The sequence below is a fragment of the Myodes glareolus genome, chromosome 14 (assembly GCF_982192425.1).
Source record: "Myodes glareolus chromosome 14, mMyoGla1.1, whole genome shotgun sequence".
NCBI lineage: Eukaryota > Metazoa > Chordata > Mammalia > Rodentia > Cricetidae > Myodes > Myodes glareolus.
Genome location: NC_142039.1, coordinates 8,135,554 through 8,155,716, shown reverse-complemented (window position 1 = coordinate 8,155,716; position 20,163 = coordinate 8,135,554). Strand labels below are relative to the sequence as shown.

Genomic DNA, 20,163 nt, shown 5'->3' with positions numbered 1-20,163 from the left:
AGACAGTTGTAGGCTTCCATGTGGGTGCTGGGCATTGAATGCAGTCCTCAGGAAGAGTAACCAGTGCTCTTAACCACTGAGGCATCCCTTAAGCCCTTGCTCTTGAATTCTTTACCCTTCTAGCTAGACAACCATAGTGCTCAGATCCTAACATGCGGAACGGAAGGAGCTAACTGATCTAATGAACGGTTAAGAAACAGCATGGTTTTCTCAAAAAAAAAAAAAAAAAAGAGAGGATCAGTATTTCTACGTCTCACATCGTTAAAGTTAAGACAATTACAGAATGTGTTTATGGTCTAAAGGATTATATATATACACACACATACATATATATGCTGTATATGTCGAACAACACCAGCTTGGATCTATTTAAGCGTGTATTTGACATGACAGCTGGCAATTCAAGGCCATCCATAGAGGGTTACATGGATGTCTGTTATTGTCCATAACCTAAGAACTATTTGAGCAAATCAGATGAAGATTAAAGTAAGAGCAGCTCCCAGCTAATATGTTTTCTGAGCCTCTGTGTGGGAAAGCAAGATTCAAGGAAAACCCACTAAAGTGAGGCACTCTTCCTCAGTGAAGCCATCTGCAGCCCTGGTTCTCCAGAGGTGAGTCTTTAGCTCTGTCCCCACCATCTGTCAGCTGTAGGAACTGCAAGTAATTATCTATTCAGACACCCAGGGAAACGAGGACACTTCATTAGCAAAGGGAACAAAGCCTTAGTCCTGGCTGCTGCCTTCCTCTCTCACACTCAAGTGGCAAGTTTTGTGATGATGTTCTTTCTGCCATCTGCCCCACATTGCTAGCTCTGGCTTGCTTAAACCATGAATTTCCTTAAAAATAAACTGCATTCATAAAACAAGGTTGAGGAAGACACAGATCATTAAAGGAGAGTTAGCTGGTTCCTTATAGGTTCAGCCAAGATCGCATCATCCACAATCATCTTGGAATTTGACATTCATGAAGGTACTTTCCCTTCTCTTGTTTTTCTTTCATTTTATGAAAATGAGGCCTTTAATTGGTGGGATAAATGCAATTTCTCTTGTGAATATGCATAATGTTCACAGTTTGTCTGATTTCAGGTCTCAGAACTCCAAGCTGATTCGAAAAAGAAGTGCTTCCCAGAGCAGGACCATGCAGAACCTTCGTTCTCTTGATGGGCTCTTGCCTGAGAGCCTAGGCATCATGTGTGAACATGCTGGAGAGGTGGCGTCTCAGGTTCCAGCCCAGACCTCCTGTGCTGGTCTGTATCTGAGCCATCTCTGCAGGTAATGCATACGAGCCAGGGTCTGAGAAATTCCTGTCTCGGAGCTCTCAGCAGTTCTCTTCTGTGACGTTAGCATCTCAATTCTCCAGACTCCACGGATGGCACTCGGACATCTCAATCTGTGGATGGTGGGAGTGGAGGGGAGCAGGGCTGTGATGTGTGCTCTTGCTTCGTGACAGCCACACAGAAGAGCAGGTGCTTCCCAAATGAGTGACAGCCAGGAAAGTGGCACCCTAGGACAGCGCAGCCCTGCAGAGTGGCCATCCTTGAATGACAGCTCCGTCCCAGTGCTGTTAGCAACAAGCAGATTTGTTCATCAGTGGAGGGTGGGTGATGATGGCTGCACAGCTTGGCCACGTTGGGGTAAGAAGAAAAAATGAAAAGCCCATACAGTACAAGGACTCCAGCTGAAACTAAAGTCGGTATGTGCTGTGCACAGGCAGGCGTGAGTGCACACACAGGCACACAGACATACTGCAATGGGGTAGCTTTCTTTACACTTCTCAGGGAGGTTGCTCAACAGACAGCACAGCAAACTAGAACACACAAATCTGCAGATAAGCCACACTGATTTCCCACAGAATAAAAACTAGAATGACGTTCTTCTCAGGAAAACTGAGATCAAGGATGTCGTTGGAAACCCAGGTTTCTGTAACTTGAAAATCCCTTTCTGCCTTCCATGGCTGCACAGGAAATTTAGGCTCCTTGTTTACTGAACTTGGCCTTCTCCAGCCAATCTCATCAAACTCCTCCCAGAACCAAGCCAGGAGAGACAGCATGACTGTTTATTAACATAAATAAGTTACTGATGTGATTTGATTATTAGAAGAATCAATCAAGTGTTAAATAGACTAGGCAAAGCTAGTTTATTTCACATGTTTTCAAAAATACTCCTCGAGATGTCCCCTGAATAATCATTCACTAGTAATGTTTGTACGGGTAAATGGCGAGGACGGGCAGAAGTGCCACAGTATTGGTGTGGAGAGCAGACGGCAACATTGTGGAGTCGTGTCTCTCACCTTTAAGCTTGAGGGATGGAACTGAGGCCCTCAGATTTGTGCTACAGGCATTTCACCTGCTGAACCATTTGCTGACCCTCCCCTTGGCATCCTAAGGCTTTCTCTACATTCTGTGCTCCAAATGCAGTTACAGGTTAGCATTGAACAATGTCTCAGAGGATTTCTGAGCCACCAGAGGGGGCAGCTATCCATGATGAAACTTTAAATAGAAACGCAGTCAAAAGCTACAATTGAGCATTACACAGCAAGAGTCTTAGGGAAGTCTTTCTAGGGAATTTAGTAATATGTTTTTCACCAGCTGCCTGTTATCCAACTTCTCTGAAATACACACTACAATTCTGAAATCTGAAACCCTTCCAGCTGTAGGTAATTTTGGACAAGGGAGACTCAACCTGGATTGGTGGCCAATGTGTGTGTGTGTGTGTGTGTGTGTGTGTGTAGAAGTCAGAAACAACGGATCCCCTGGACTGGAGTTACAAGTGGTTGTGAATGGCCCAACATGGGTACTAGGCACAGAACATGGGTCCTCTGGAAGAGCAAACAGAACTCTTAACCCCTATCCCTTCAGGACCCCAAAGTGTCTATCAAAACACTCATTGTTAGTAACGTTTATAATGAATATTGCTAAATTGTGTTAGAATTCTTGATTCTCAGCTAGCAAGATCCTTCTGCTCAATTCCAGAGTAAGGGGCTCTTTATCTTTCCCACACCCCATAATTTCTCCTGTCTTTCCATCCCACCTCAATTCTGTTCAATCCCAGTTGGCTTGTTGGAAGTGCTGACTTGGGAAGATTGACTTTGTTCCTTTTCAGTCATCTTGATGACAAAGAGGTTGGAAGTCTTAGGAGTTGCAATAAAATTTCACAGTGTTATTCTCCAGAACAGGATTTTTCTTGGCACCGGTAAGTGGGCACTTTCATTTCCATTATCAATTAAAACTTGAAGACAATTATAGTGTTCCTCTTTATAATTACTACAGATTTTCTAGAATGTGCCATAGAGTAGTAAAGTTCTGGACTAGCTTAGATTGTAGAGTGAGTGCCAAGATGCACCGAATCAAACCCTTTCATCTTTCTGTTTGAGTGGATATGTGTGTGCACACGTGTTTACATCCTTATGGACGGGTGTGTGTTTGTGTGCCTGCACACCTGTGTTGTAGACGCGGAAACCAAAAGATGGGCGTCAGTGGTCTTCCTCTTTTACTCTTTACCTTATTTGGGGGGACAGAAACTCTCACCGAGCCTGGAGGCCACTGGTTTATCTAGACAGGGTGTCCAGTAAGCCCTAAGGGTTCTCTTGCCTCAGCCCCTGCCCACAATGCCATGGTTCTAGGTACATGCCACCATGCCTGGCTTTCCTGTGGGTGCTGGAGCTGAACCAGAACCTCATGCTTGCAGTTCGGCCATCGCCTCAGTCCAGTTCTCATTCTTTTTTAACCCAGAATTATTGCTATCTGCAATCCTATTTACATCCATTACTATTAACTATAATTTATTATAAAAATGAATTAAATTACAACCTTTTGAATTCTACTCACTTCATATTGTTCTAGTTCATTTCTTAAGCCCTTAAGAATTTCTTCTTCCTCTTTCAGCTTTTTTGTTAGAACGTTCATTTTGATGTCTGCTGCATCTTGCAGGGCAGCCTTTTCTTCTTCTATCTCAAAGAATTTCTGGAAGGCAGAGAGGAACAGTAAAAATTTGATCAGAAATTGTTTTATTTTAATTTGGTATCTTGTAGACTTATTTTATTTTTTATAACATTCTTACATTTCTTTGAAAATAATTCTAAATTAAAGTACACATTATCTGATAAAACACAAAGCATGGTACATTGTTCTGATTTTATCTGCCATGTAAGGGTGAAGAAGAGGAAGAAGACTGATTAGGTGGCTTCCCACAGAATAGACATTTTCCACAGGCGTCTCTCCCACAGCCACCAGACTTTGGTAGCCATTTGTCAAGACAAGTGCCTACTTGGCTGGAGGGGTGCACAAGTCTGGTTGACCCCAAAGAGAACTGATTCGGGAGGGTGGGTCGATACCAAGTGGTAGGCTCAATAATGACAGTTCTCACAACAGTCATGAGCAGACTCATTGCACTGTGAACTCAGTCACAAACTTCTGGGTTTGGTCCCACCACTAACATAAGTTGCTAAGAAATCTAGGAGGAAGCAAGCCCGCCCACATTTCTGGTAGGTAACAGGTCCACTGGCCTGTGATGCTTACTGACCCTCAACTTGAAATCCATCTAATGCCTGTCTCAGCTGTGACTTGAGAGCAGTCTCACCGTCCCAGGACCTGAGGAGCAATCATGCTACTCCAGGCCCTTGAGTCATTGCTGTTAGCCACACGGCAAATCCTGAAACACCCTGGAACAACCCTGGTCGTCATTCAACAGTGGCAGTCCACTAAGACACTGTTGGGGAAGTATGTACCTTCGTGCCTTCAGAGGAAGGTCTACCGATTCATATCACATTGCAGGACTAACCCTGCACGCCAGTCCATCTCACCCAGCACAGAAACAGCCCTGTCCATCCGGAGACCCATCGGGAGACATACTCACACAGGCGTCCTAAAGTAAGCCTGCAAGCATTAGTTCAGTTTCCTATTCCGGGGGCATCCCATAACCTAGCTTCAGCCCCACAAAAGCACGATCCAGGGGTACCTCTGAATCCCCAGCGTCTAGCAGAACACAAGTTCATCACTGTCCCTGGTACATGTCTGGAGTGTTCGAACAAAACTATTAAAAGTAACTATAGCTACAATAAGTAGTTAATGAATAAATAATTTTAAAAGATGTAAAGTGTGACATCAATAGCATAAAATATTGGATGAATGAAAATATTAAAGTGTTCAGGGTTGTATGCCATTGAAATGAAGTGACTATTCGCTTAAAACTATCCCTTCCTCCTTCCCTGTCTCCTTCCCTCAGCTTTTTGACACAGAGTTTTCTACATAACACCTGTTGGCCTAGAACTCATGGTCTCCCTACCCCAGCTTATGGATGCTGGCATGGCCACCATGCCTGGAAATGGGTTCTTTTAACTACGAGGTATCTTATTCACGCTTCTTGTCAACCACAGGTGAAATTTTTTAAAAAAATCTTCTGGTAGGTACACAAAGACAACAAGAAAACAAAGCAAAGCATAGGACTTCAAAGAAGGCAACAAATCGGAAGCGATAAGAAAGGGGAAGGGGAGCAAAAGAAGCACAAACTGGGACAACCGGCAGAACGGCCAGAGCAAGCTCTTCCCTTCGGCAGTGACTGCAGCTGGGAGTGAATGGAAGTCTCCAGTCAAAGGTAGAGCCCTGGGGGAATGAAAGAGAAACAACGGGCAACAATGTACTTCCTGTAAAGACCCACTTTAGCCTGAAGGACACACATGGCCTGAAACCCTAAGGTAGCACAAGGTTCTCCCCATAACTAACCTAAAGAGAAGGAGGACAACTGCGCTAATATCCAACAAAACAAATTTGGGTCCAGTTGGTTTCACAAGAGACAGAGGTCACTGCATAATAATGAATCAATTTATGTAAAGGATGTAACATCATAAATGTTTAAGCACTCAGCTTTGGAAAACTGAAATATATAAGATAGATATTAACAATTTAAGAAAAAAGTAGCAAAATGATAAATTTTTTTGTCCCCTTGGGGTTGAACCTAGAACTTTACACATGCTAACTAAACACTCCACCACTGAGCTACTCCCCTAGGCTAATATTTCACTTTTAATAATAGATCAAACATAAAAGTTCAGTAAGAAAACGGTAGATTTGATTATATGAGAAATAGAAAAGAAGAAAAATATGTGAAAATTCCAGGGCGGTGGCTAATAAATAACCTGAGGTGTTTAGAGGAAGGCAAATGACCTCAAATAGCTTGGTATTGTCCGAGGATGAAGGTTTGGATAAATTATAGAATGACAGAAATGAGGCGAGGTGGTGATCTTCTGTCTCACGCCAAGGAGCTTAGACCATCCTACATATATGAAACACTTCTTCACCAAAGAGAGTAGTGACCTTTTGGAATAACAACAACAACAACAACAACAACAACCCCAAAGCAAATGCATCAGCAAGCCAGGAGCTCTTCCTCCCTGAGACTCCTTGGAAGACCCATTCTCTTCCCTTGACGAGCCGAGGAAGCCCCCGAAGGTAGAACCACTGGATTCAAGGTGTAGTGAAATCTTCTAAAACTGAATTGTGGCGCTGATTGCACACCACCATTAAATTCTACATCTTCTGCTATGTAAACTGCATTTAATAAAACTGCTAAATGACTTCATTGTACACTAGGAATAAGTCATAAAAATGTGACAGAAAAGACTACACCTTCTGAAGAAATAAACTATTACACCTAGGAAAAACTTGGCTATATAAAACATCTATAACTTATATGAATAACACTATAAAAAGTTTTTGAAATATAGAAAACAGAAATGAGTCACATTATTAGTGGGGGAAATTGAATGATATAAATGATAAAACCACTCCCACAATTTATGGATAATTTCTGACCTTGAACAAGCTTAAAAAGAACATGCAAACAGAGAAGTTTTGTTGAAGATGAAATAATCCTCCAAATTATTTTAGTTTATTTGAAAAAATGAAACATGCTAAGAAAAATCATAAAGAAGAGATAGACTAAAAACAAAACTCACCATACACTTGCCTAGTCATAAGGCCCTGGATTCCATCTCCAGCAAAACACACACACACACACACACACACACACTATTAATTCAAAAAGTGCTAAAAATCTGCAATTCAGAGTAAATATATCATTTCACTTGTTCATTTGAGATAGTATCTCATTAAGTATTCCTGTCTGGCCTGGAACTAGTGATATAAACCTGGCTGGCTTCAAACTCACAGTGACTGCTTAATCCCAAGTCTGGGATCAAAGGCTCACGTCACAACACTAGACTAGCTTCTCTCTCTCTCTCTCTCTCTCTCTCTCTTTCTCTCTCTCTCTCTTTCCCTCCCTCCCTTCTTCCCTTCCTTCCTTCCTTTTTTTTTTCATAATTTTCATATAGGGCCACAAAATATCCAGACAGACTTGAAGTGAATCTAAAGCTAACAAGAAGGAAAAGATCAAATATGAAGGGAAAAGGAAGCTGTCCAGTAAATGGTATCTAAAGTGACGGTTAGCAGCTGAAGACTGGTAATGGCCTTCTCTCTCTGTTTTATAGGTTTTATAGACACTAAATCTTGGTATTAAAATCCCATTTGACATACTGACAGTAGCTTCATTTTTTAAATCAGAAGTATAGATTAAACAATACCTTCCTAAAAATGAAACATATAGAAATGATATTGCTTTTTAAAGTTTTCTTTTTGCAAGTAAAAACAGTGTAAGATCTCCCACAAATACTTAAAAGTAAGTAAGTTTAAGAGCCACCACACTCCAGAGCTGGGAGAAGTAACTACATCCTTAACTGGCCTCTAGGGGGCAGCAGAGAGCCAGTTATGCTTGTCCTCTGCTAAAGAGCACAGACCTGTGGCTGCTGTATTTTCCAGGCTCAACTGTTCTCTTATGATTAATCCTGAGCAAAGCGGGTGGCTAGGATTAGCAAGGCTTGTGAGGTCATAAGTCAAATCAAAGCTAACACGTCTGAGTGAAGATTCAAATAATTGTTTTAATTTAACCTTACAGAGACAAATGTTTTAATCTAACAAGGCAACTAACCTCACTAGTGCGGGCTTGGTTAAAAACTCTGCACTAACATATGCTTATGAAAACTTGGCAACAGGCAGAATTTAGGCATTTCTGCTTCCACTCCCAGAAATAGAAATTGTACATATAAAGAGTGACACCCATTACTTTGCCATAGTTTTGAACATTTGATATCTATTAAAAACAGTATTCCAGGAATTATTGAAGAAATGACTGATGATTAAAACTTGTTCTAACAAACCATAGATTTCTGAATTACTCTTGCGCTGTAAACAAAGGTTCTGGAGAATTCTTTGTGTGTGAGAAAGACATTATAGTCTACACAGACCCGTAGAGTCTCACAGGAGCAAATGCAAATGTTCTCTGAAGAAAGCTCCCTCTATCCTGGGGCTCAAGGAACTCAAAAGGGCATGAATTCATAGTTAAGAATTATAAAACTCAAAAGCAAATGTCATCTCGTGAGTGAGGGCTAGTACTTGTGAGAGACATTTATCAGAACCTCAAAAACAGAAGGTATATAAAATATGAAGCACACACTATAAGTGTATGCAAATGTACTAATGCGTGTTTAAAGGTAATGTGGACACTGGAGAGACAACTCCATTAAGAGTTGTACAAGTGTGAGGGCCTGAGTTCAGATCCCCAGCACCCATGTAAAAACCAGACATGTTGTGTGTATGTTACCGGTGCTGAGGCACAGACAGGAGGATTTCCAGGCCACAGAGATGCAAAAGGGCAATGCCAGGGTCAGTGAGAGATCCTGTCTCAACCAGTTAAGCAGAGGACAACAAAAGCAGAACTCTTAACATCCTCCTCTGACCTCTGCATGGGCACACACACTCATGTTTATATACATACATACATACAAAATGTGTAGATAAAAATTAGAAAGAGTTAAAACAACTTTCAAGTATGTCTGTTCTTTTCTGGTGGAAATTTTTATACATCAACCAAAATAGTGAAAACAGTAGTTTGCTGTCCTCTTATCTACTCATGTATTCGGGTGCTCCTGAGGGAGTCCTACACAGCCTTATTGAGCTGGGAAGGTCTCGAGTTAGGTATGTTTCTTTACCCAGTCACATGCCACCATCATACCTGTCAACCAATGACTAGCTCATTAGTATTTAACACCCAATCCACCATTCCCCACTCTCCATTCCCATTTCCAGACCCATCTCTGATTGTTCACTTGGGAATACAACTATGTCTACACATTGTATCTGAGGAACGCCTCTAATTCTTTTCAGTTAAAGTAGAACTTCTCTTCCTCCTATTCACCACCCAGTCACCACTCAAGTCCCTATGGATTATGTACATCTTCCCTTATTCTTTTCCAGTCCTCTTTCTCGATAGTTTTCCCAACATTTTCCTCCATCAAATATTGACTAAAAAACTTTATTGTGCTAAGCACTGTACTAGGTCCTAAGAGACTTTCATGAACAAAACTTTTGTGGTGTCTCCCTTTGGAGGATGTATCTGTCTCATTTTGTCCAGTGTCTTCTTTGAAATAGTTACAAAAATGACCATCTTAAAAGATAAGGCACCCACTCTTCCTCCTGCTTAGGAACCCTGTGATCTATAGAATGACTCCCAACTCCAACATTATCCAGTCCTATGACTGTGAGCATTTTGCTCAACATGCTTTCTGTCTTGTATTCTGCAGCTGCAGAATAAAGATACTGATGATGCCTTTCACACACTTAGACTCCATGAGGTGAAAATGGGGAGAGATGCTTCATCCCAACGTTTAAGGTAAGCCAACCAGGACAGGCGCAGCTCTAGATGCCTAGACAGGACTGAACTTAGCATCTAGTCAGAAAGAACTCTCACTTAGAACACAAGACTGACCCTGCCAGATCCACAGCAAGTCACCTTGGACGTTGTGAAGAAACTGATGTCTCTGGGGTAAGTTGACACTTCATCATGCTGTGGAAAAGGGTGGGCTGGCCTGCAGGAGCTCCTAGGCCTAGATTCAGTGGGAGGGTCCTGCTTGGTCATGCTCAATGTGGTGATGTGACAACTTTGCTGACTCTCTGTGGGAGGCCTCACTCTCTCTAAGGAGTGGATGGGTGCTTGGGTGGGAGGAAAGTGAGGGGAGCAGGAAGAAGGGAAGGAGAGGGTACTGGGATTGCTATGTAAAATAAGATTGTTTTAAAAATAAAAAAGATAAAATAAAGAACATAAGACTGAGATAAATTCCTTCTATCACCAATGATACCACTTTAGGAGGCATATCAAGAGTACAGAGACATAAGTAACAGAATGAATTATTCATTTCAATCTCGGAAGCTGTATGTAACCAGTAGCTCTCATATAGGTCAATGCCTTGTCCAGTGACAGTGGCCATGCACAGGTCTCTGATCAGGCCCTATCTTCTCTTTCACGTGATATTAGATGTGGGGAGCCAATTTGCTCAACCACTTTTACTTAACCAGTGCCCCTCCTTCTGGGTTGGCCTCTCCTTGTCATTATGCCCTGGGTTGGGTGTGGTTCTGGACTGGCTTGAGGAAGGGGACAGTAACAGGTAAGTTAGATTTCTATCACTTACTAGCAAAAATATTCTGATATAAGCCAATATAACTGTCTGCCTAGACCTCCATTGGATTTCTTGCTGCTCTAAGCACTTGCTACCTCCTCAGGAATGTCTGCATAAAGTTCACTAGCAGAAATGGTCTTCATTTGTGGTACTCCCCTAAGTCCTGCTACACGTGCTTATCTCTGCACTTGCTCACTTATATTCTGTGCTTTATTTATGATCTCTGTCTCTGCTTACCCCTACCCCATCTCCATAATGTCAGTATCTAACATACCATACCATAGAGCATTCATCTGACCGTATTGTATGCCAAGATTTGTTTTACTTAAAGATACATTGCTCCTGTGATTTATGGCTTTCTTTGCTTTAGCGTTATTAAAATAACTATAATTATTTAAGTTAGGTACCACATAAAAGAGTTATTTGACTTTTTGTTTCCCCAAATGGAATTTCATATGATTCAACATAATAAATATGAATAGTAGGTACTGGGGTGGAAAGAACATTTTATCTGATTCTCAGTCAGTGGGCAGAAGGCCGTGAGCCTATGTGCTGAGACAGTCAGTCATGAGAAGCTGAAAAGCACCACCATGCTAAGACAGGAGGGCCATGCGCATGTGAGCCTATGTGTTAAGACAGTGAGTCATGAGAAGTGGAAAAGCACCACCATGCTAAGACAGGAGGGCCATGCGCATGTGAGCCTATGTGTTAAGACAGTCAGTCATGAGAAGTGGAAAAGCACCACCATGCTAAGACAGGAGGGCCGTGTGCAGCTCTCTAGGTAACACTTAGATTTTACCTGCCGCGATCTGGGTACTATTCTAAATGCTTAGCAAAGCTCAATCTGTCTTACTCTTGGAGCGCATCTGTCTGTGCCATATGGACTATTGTCATCCTCATTTTACAGTAGAGAAAACTGAAGTAGACAGATTAAGTACTTTACCTTAAGTCACATAGCAATGAAGTGGCAAAGCCAAAATTTGAACCCAGGCCGTTTACCTATGTAGCACTTGCTCTAAAACATATACTATGCTGGCACTTATCCAGTCTGTGCAAGTAAAAAACCATCAGAAAAGACATCTCTCTGACAAATACAATCAAGAAATTGCATGTTGCTATGAGCAGAAGGGTCTATCCCATTTATCAGCTAATACATAACATGCCTTCCCGAAGTTAGTAACATAAAACACAGATGTTTATCATGCTGATTGGCATCATGGTAGAGGGAATTGGGGCAGCAATGGCAGAGTTGTGTAGCAGAGGCTACACAGGTGCATAGCCTCACACAGAAGGATTCTAACTGCTGGGAGTTGATATCATCCAGAAGCTTCTCTACCCATACATATGAGGCTGGAGTTTAGATGACCAAAAATCTGGGCTCAGAGGAGCATGGAGACCCAGTACCCATAGCCAGACTCTCTATGTGGCTCGGGCTCTTTTCATCACAACAGTTGAGCTCAGAGAAGAATAGTGAAGACAGCCTGTCTTCTGAGAGCCCGAAGGTAACTTTCAAGATTTCTTCTGGCCTTGCCTCAGAAGTCCGGCAGTTTCTCTCCATCTCCGTCTTGCTTAGATCAAACCACTAAGGCCACTCTGACTATGAGGAGGGGAGCCAGGCCCCGCCTCTGGTTGGGAGGCAAGCAAGGTCGTGTTGCACAAGAGCAGAGGGGCACAGAGACACAAAGACTCTTTACAGGAAAGTTGGTCTCGGAATGTTTTTACCTGCAATTAACTGAACAGCCAACTGACAGCAGCTTAAAGACCAAGGGTTACTATCTCAAGCAAAGGGCAAGTTGTATCTGTTGCTCGGTAGCATCACTAGGGACCTTCTGTCTTCCTACCTTGCCACATCAACACTTATGAAGAATCTCAGTGCACTCATTGCTGTAATCATTCTACCCATTGGAAAGTGAAATATTAAACAAAGTAAAAGGAGGACATGGGCCAGGAAAGACAGATAAAGGACTTACTGCAGAGGCAGGAAGACTTGTGTTTGGAGCCTCAGCATGCTCATGAAAGCGGAGTATGGCTCCAAGTCTGCAATACCCCAGTACCCGGGAGAGTGGAGACAGGCAGAGCCTAGGAGCTCGTTGACAATCCAGTCTAGATAAAGCAGTGAGGTCCAGGTTTAGTGAGAGACCCTGCCTCAAAATTAAGACAGAGAGATTGGCAATACAGCATTGCACGAAAAGGTCCTTGCCACCTAAGTTGGATGCCCTGAGTTCAAATCTTAGAACTCACATAAAGGTGGAAGGACAGAACCATCTCCACAAAGCTGTCCTATGACTGTCACACATAAAAACATAAATATAAAAAATAAAAGGGGTGCTGTTTTTTCCTGTGAATTCTGTGCTTATTTTTTTCCAACTTAACACAAGCTAGAATTATCTGGGAAGAGGTCATCTCAACTTAAAAGCTGCCTTGCTTAGATTGGCCTATAGGCAACTCTGTGGGGCATTGTTCTGATTGATGACTAATATGGGAGAGCCAATATCTATGAATGCTACTGGACTGAATAAGAAAGCAAGCTGAGCACACCATGACGAGCAAACTAGTAAGCTCTGCTTCAGCTCCTGCCTCCAGACTTGTGTCTTGAGCTCCTGTCCTGTGGCTTTCGGTTCTGGTGTTTAGCTCCATAGAAACCAAACTAAGGCAAGTTTCTTCAATCTGCACATATCCTTTCCCATAAGCCTTACAGCAACTCACCTGCTGTCCCATTGGTCAGGCCTGACTTTCAGTGCCCAGGCCATTGGTAAAAGGAAAGCTGGGGTGGAACTAACGTTTTCAGTCTACAAAGTTGGAAACGCGTCTGTGAGTTTAAGAGGAGAGGTTGTCCCAGAGAACTTAGACAACAATGGAGACACTAACAGAGACTTACACAGACCTAATCTACATGGGAAGTAGAAAAAGACAAGATTTCCTGAGTAAATTGGGAGCATGGGGACCTTGGGAGAGGGTTGAAGGGGGGAGGGATGAGTCAGGGAGAGGAGCAGAGAAAAATGTAGAGCTCAATAAACACCAATTAAAAAAGAGAGAAAATGTGCAGTTGGTGAGGTTTGGTGAGAACCAAGCAACACTGACATCCACAACAGGCTCAGGAAAGCATCCGCTCACAGTTACTAATTGATGCTCAATGATGAGAAGGGCCACACCGAGAAAGGCACCGTCCTTATCTTAGAGCACAGAACATGAGGTTACATAGTCAAGTGCAGACACGCCAAATGTCATTCAGTGATCACTACGCCAATTGACCAGAAGTATAAATACTTATTGAAGTATATGGGAATGAAATACAGGATTGTAGCTGTAAATACAAAGATAGTCGTAAGGTTCTTACTAAGTCTAAAAATCGTCTTTGAAAGTATGCACTTTCCCACTGTGTGAGAGAGTGAAGCACCGTACTGAGCACACAGCAGTATCCTGTCCTTAGGGAGGCTTCTGCGTCACTGGGAGCTCAGACTTTGTCTTTGGAACTCTAGTCTTAGGGCTATCTGTCTTTCTTCTAGTTGGTCGCACCTTCACCACAGAACTTCGGATGATTTGGGTACTTGCCCAGGTGCTAGGGAAATGAGAGCCGTTTTCCAGTGTCTCTAAAGATTGGCCCGTCATCATATAGTGTGACTTTGGGGCGCTTAATGTGTGCATCAATAGTCTAAGCCCAACTTCTCTGAGATGACCTGAAATTTGAGGAAACATATCCTCAAAACTCGAAGTAAAGAGTGGAAGCTGAAAGCAAGCTCCACTCCCTGCGTACACAGGAACCAGAGCTGGCCTTGTCTTGGCAGCACTCAGCACCCACCATGTACGCCCCTCGGATAACAGCGATGGCATCACATAACTGCTGTTGAAAGCTTTTCCTCATGGTGTCTTCTGCCTGCAAACCAAAGACAAATGTAGTAAGTACCACGGCACCTCCTGGGGAAGAAGGCATAGCAGCCATTCACCATCAGTCTCTTGAGAATTTCAATTTATCATCATTTTCTTCTATACTGAAGCTGTTGTAGCATATTTAATTTTCATTTGTGATTACCCCAGAGCAATACAAAGGGGCTGTGGATAAAATACAGAACAACTTGACAATGTTTCACTGTACACATCAACTAAAGTCTTACAGACTCTTCCTAGAACTGCTTGGAAAAGGAATAAGATCTATTTACATTCACATTGTTGTGTAGTCTGTATACTTTTTTTGTTTTTAATTTTAACTTTGTGTGTGTGTGTGTGTGTGTGTGTGTTTTCCTGCATGTACAGCTGTGTACCCCTTGTGTGCCTGGTGCCCACAAAAAGGGAGTCAGAACCCATAGGACTGAAGTTAGAGATGGCTGTGAACTGCCATGTGGGGATCGGGACTCAAACCACAGTCCTCTAAAAGAAGAGCCACCCTCTCAACCACTGACTCATCTCTCTAGTGCCCAGTTCTACTTTTTGATGGAATAACTTCATAAAAGGTTAGCTTTGCTGATAGATAGGCTATAATAATTTTGTTCTTCTAATAAATTTGATAATATCTGCTTAGGTTAAAAATGAACATTTCTTAAAAAAATACTCTGATTCTCATATCCATTCTGAGTCTGGCATGCTGTGTAAACAACAAACAGGTATTAGAGTCAGAAAGGATGGAATTTAAATATTGTATCCACTCCCCATGCTTTGAGCAAATGTAAGGTATCAAACTTGGAAAACTTAGTTTCTGAAATTTGTATCTCAAGACTTTCCACTTGGGGATTTGGAGAGACTTGAAGATCATGTAAGTGTATTTTAAATGCTTAGCAAAGCATTTACTATGATATGGTTACAAAATATGAGTCTTCTTTTATGGCACAGAAATAATGCCAATCTTTAATATTTTATTTTACAGCGAGTCTCACTGTGTAGATCAGGCTAGCCTAAAAGGCCCAGACGCCCTTCAAAATGTCAGGAGATGGAAAGAAACCATAAAGACTAAGCAGACATTAATGACACAGTATCAAACAACAACAAAACCAATACAAAGAATCAATGGAACAGAGTTGGTTCTTTGAAAAGAAAACTGGGGTTGACAAACCCTTAGTCAAACTAACCAAAGAGGGTGGGCAAGATGACTCACTGGGTAAAGGGACCCTCTACTAAACCTGATGACATGAGCTTGATCCCTTGAAACCACAGAGTGGAAGGAGAGGACCTCCGACCTTCACATGGGTATCCTGGTGCTTGCATGTCTATGCCACTACATACACACAAACTAGCCAAAAGAAAGAGAGAAAGACCCAGTTGAATAAAATTGTAGGTTAAAATGAAGCCGTTGCAACAGATACCAATGAGATTCAGAAAATCATTAATTATCTTAGAAACTTATATTTCAATAAATTTGAAATTCTAACAGCAATGTATGGATTTCTAAGTGAAGATGACCAAAATTAAACCAAAATGAGACAAAAAACTTAAACAGATCTATGCTGTGGGAACTCCTTCAGCCAATAGCCTTTATGATACTGGCCCACTTTGGGCATGGTCTCATGTATTATAAATGTAGACAAAAAGCATGTGCAGCTGGCTCTCTTGGCTACTGAATAATAGGTAGATTATTGCATTTACTCGTGAGCTATAATTTACAATGATATAGATTCTTGTATATTAATACAATTTCAAATTATATTTGTTAAATTGAATATGCCTTTACTTCTGTTTATAATATTTGTGCACCTATGCAAAATGTCATATATGTATAAAATATGTCATATTGTATGCATGCATGTTTCTACCTTTGCTTTGTATATTGTATCAATATATAAAATAATATACATTTCTACCTCTGATCAAGATATTGTTTACATTTTGAGGCAGTTGTCCTCATTTGCTGCACATTTGTTTAAAGATTGTTCAGTTTTTTCATGTGGAGACTTAGTTTTTAAGATATATGGTATTAAAAATTACAGGTCAAAAGTCATCCTTGTTTGTCATAATTATAGTTAGACTAGTCAGGTTCTTTAGATGCACAGAGATTGTGTTCTGCATAGACAGGTAATCTTCAAGCACTTCAAAAAACTGTGTAATATGACATTTAAATAACTAAGGATTCTGTTCATGTGAGATATGGTTGCTCCTGGCAGCATCAATCTATTCATGAGAGAATTTTGGGTGTTGAAGACACTCCACTTGGAGCTTGTTTTCCCCTTGGCAAAACTGGCCTTTGGACAAAGAACTGTTCCTGCCTTTACTACTGACAAAATTCATGGTGTCAAACTGGACAAGCAGGATACAAACAAAAAGATTGGCAAATATTGCCAAGACAGGGTGAGACAGTTTTTCAAAATTTCCTGCCTCTGAAAATTGACTGTCAGATACTCTAGGCCTTAGCCAAATTTAGTTACCCCAACATTGCAAATGTGACTTTGGTGATTGCCCAGGTAGCCAGTTGTCTCTGTCATTTCTTGTACTTTTTGGAAATTGTTTAATTGCACTTCTTGTTTACTCAGGTAATATTGTTTCCCTTCTCAGGTCTTTGATGGTGTTGAAGATGAAAAAGTCATAGTTACTTTCCTCTCATGACTTAGCTAAGCCATTTTAAATATAAGACTTAGACTCCTTAGGATAGGATAACTATTGAAACATTTAGCATATGCTTCTTGTTTGTTATTGTTCATGATGATTTCAATTCTAATTTTTATGTATTTTTGATGTGGGATTCCCCTCTGTACACTGTGAATATCATTGGTTAATAAAGGAACTGCTTTGGACCTATAGCAAAGCTATAGGGGAACAGAGCTAGGGGGGCACTAAACTGAATGCTGGGAGAAAGAAGACAGAGTTAGTGAGAAGCCATGTAGCCCCACTGGAGCCAGATGGAATTTTACCCAGTAAGCCACTGCCACATGGTGATACACAGATTAATGGAGATGGGTTAAATTAATATGTAAGAGTTAACCAATAAGAAGCTAGACCTAATGGGTCAAGCAGTGATTTGATTAATATAGTATCTGTGTGGTTATTTCAAGACTGAGCATCCGGGAACAAACAAACAGCCTCCTCCAAAAAATTGGCACCAACGTGGTTGACTAAAATCCACTTAAAACCTGAAAGGTTTTGAAAAAGAATTCTAGACACAAAAATACAGAGTTTAACACAGTTTCTTGTTATTTGCTGGTGGCATGCCAAAGCTCCTTTTATGAGAGGTTTTCCTGATTCAGTGGTAGCAGGAAAAAAGTCACTCCATTTTGAAATGCAGGCTCTCTGGGCCATGCTGCCAGGGTGATCTCTGGCTCTTTCAGGAGACTGAGCATTTGAATGGGATTGGTGAGGAACATGCTATGGCTCACTTGGTGGCAACATGAACCAGCTGAGTGCCTAGAGATGGGGCATTGTGCATGGCTCTTGGAGGCAGTGAGCAGCTCTGCAATGCTGGGCTTGGCAGGACAAGCAGGAAACGTCATATTTCCCCTAGTAATGGTGCAGCTTAAGTTTTTAAGAAGCACTTAGCATTTTAAGAAGCACTTCTAGACAGTAAAGAATTACAGATACACAATAGGTCAGATTTAGACATAAAAGACCTCTAAATGGGTCACAGTATTGGATAAATGTATGTAGGCTTGGGAGAGAGAAGAAAAAATAAAGTATAGAGAGTTATAAAAGGAAGTACATGGCTTAAAAAATAAAATACAGTCTTTAAAGAGACAGAGTAAATATTAAAAAGTAATAGAGTAAAAACAAACCATGTAAAGAAGGACTGTACACAGAGAGTCTGAATTATGTATATTACTGTGTTTTCTTTAAATTTTTTGACTGTGAAGGAGCAAGTACAGAAAGACATTTTACTGTATGGACTGCTAAGCTAAACCAACATGTATATTATAAAGGTATCTTGTTTTCAAAATGTGGATCTAAGGATATGTTGCTTTGAAAGAGAGGTTCTTCTTTTGTTTCCACAGAAGATGAGAACCTGTGGATTTCTTCCAAATTAATGTGGTTTGATGGACCAAGACTCCCTGACATGTCACATTGAACACCCCTCAGAAATTACTTTGACCAATAAAAAGCAGGAAACAGTTTGGAGAAGAACTATGCTCCTATTCCCAAATCAAATATTATTTATAAATGTTTGTTTACATTTAAAGGGGGATATGCTATAGAGATTTGCATTGGTATGGATCTTGGTTTATTGATACAAATTTAAGGTCAGTTTTGTTATACTGCATATATATATATATATATATTCTTGATTAAGGTGTTGCGTTTGTGTAGCTCATTTAAAAATGTAATGTGTAATTAAGAAATATAGGTTAATAGATAGTCATCTATAATAGTCAAGCTTGTAGTTATGTTACTTAAATTTTCTAGATGTGCAGAGATATATTTTAGATAGATAGGCATTTTTTTAAACTTTTCAAAGACTACAGAATATGGCATTTAAAATGTTTAAGAACTTAGGACTTTTCATGACAATGAGACACATCTGCTCCTGGCAGCACCAACTACGTCAAGAGGAAGATGAGCACCAAAGAGGATCCATATGGAGTTGGTTAGCCATTTAGGCAACAAATTGTTCTTGCCTGGACAGCTTGACGGGATATGCAGGACTCACAGAAAAAAGAACTGTTGAAGCTGCCTAAAGAAGGTGAGACTGTCCTTCAGGTTCCTGCTTCATCAAAGAGTCTGTCAGACGTTCTGCAGGATACAGAAGAAAGTTACTGACAAACTGCCAATATAGGTGGAACTGTCTTTGAAATTTCCTGCTTCATGGAAAGGTCTGCCAGATACTATGGGCTTGTGGGCTGAACACTGGATGCCCCAATGATTCAAAAGAAGTTTGGGTGATTGTCCAGGTAGCCAGATGTCTCTGTCAATTCTAGAGTTTTGGAAGTTGCTTACAATGCACTTTCTGTTTACTTAAGTAATATTTTATCCTTCTGGAGTCTGATGGAGTTGAAGAATTTATAGTTACAGTTTTCCTTAGTTATGATAAGATATAAAGTAGATATAAATATTGTAAATGTAATTCTGACTTGATACCTGTTTTGTTATATATAATTTTACTGTTAAAGTTAAAACCTTCCTTTTTATTTAAACAGAATAGGACAGGTGTTGTGTGATTTCCTCTCTGTATGCTGTGAATATCATTGGTTAATAAAGGAACTGTTTTGGGGCTATAGCAGAGCTATAGGGGAACAGAGCTAGGTGGGAAAAACTAAACTGAATGCTGAGAGAAAAGAGGGCAGAGTCAAGAAGAAGCCATGGAATTGCTGCTGGAGACAGATGCACTGAAACTTTGCTGGTAGGTCACGACCTTGTGATGATACACAGATTAATGGAAATGGGTTAAATTAAAATGTAAGAGTTAGAAAATAAGAAGCTAGAGCTAATGGGCCAAGCAGTGTTTTCAATAATATAGTTTCTGTGTGATTATTTCAGAGCTACTGAACAACCAGGAACCAACAAGTGGTCTTTCTTCAACATATGATTTTTGCCTCTTCCTTTCCCTGGACAATACTTGAAATTTGTTCTTATTGTATATAGTTTTATATTAGGCTTATAACTCTCTTATTTTGACAAAAGGGGAGGTGCTGTGTGAACTCCTTCAGCCAATAGCCTTTTAGATACCAGCCCACTTTGGGCGTGGTCTCATATACTATAAGTACAGAAGAAAAGCATGTACACCTCTCTTGGCTCCTGGATTCGGTTCCAGCA

The 20,163-nt window shown here is 40.9% G+C and overlaps 1 protein-coding gene across 1 annotated transcript in view; it reads right to left on the bottom strand.

Annotated features, from left to right (window-relative positions):
• Window positions 1-20,163, bottom strand: part of C14H10orf67 (chromosome 14 C10orf67 homolog) — a 121,442-nt gene that overhangs the window by 79,502 nt on the left and 21,777 nt on the right. Inside the window, exons 4-5 of the mRNA XM_048461172.3 lie at window positions 14,303-14,377; window positions 3,827-3,961 (exon numbers count right to left, since the gene is read on the bottom strand). Of these exons, the coding sequence (XP_048317129.3) occupies window positions 3,827-3,961; window positions 14,303-14,377 (210 nt within the window). The remainder of the gene's footprint in view (window positions 1-3,826; window positions 3,962-14,302; window positions 14,378-20,163) is intronic.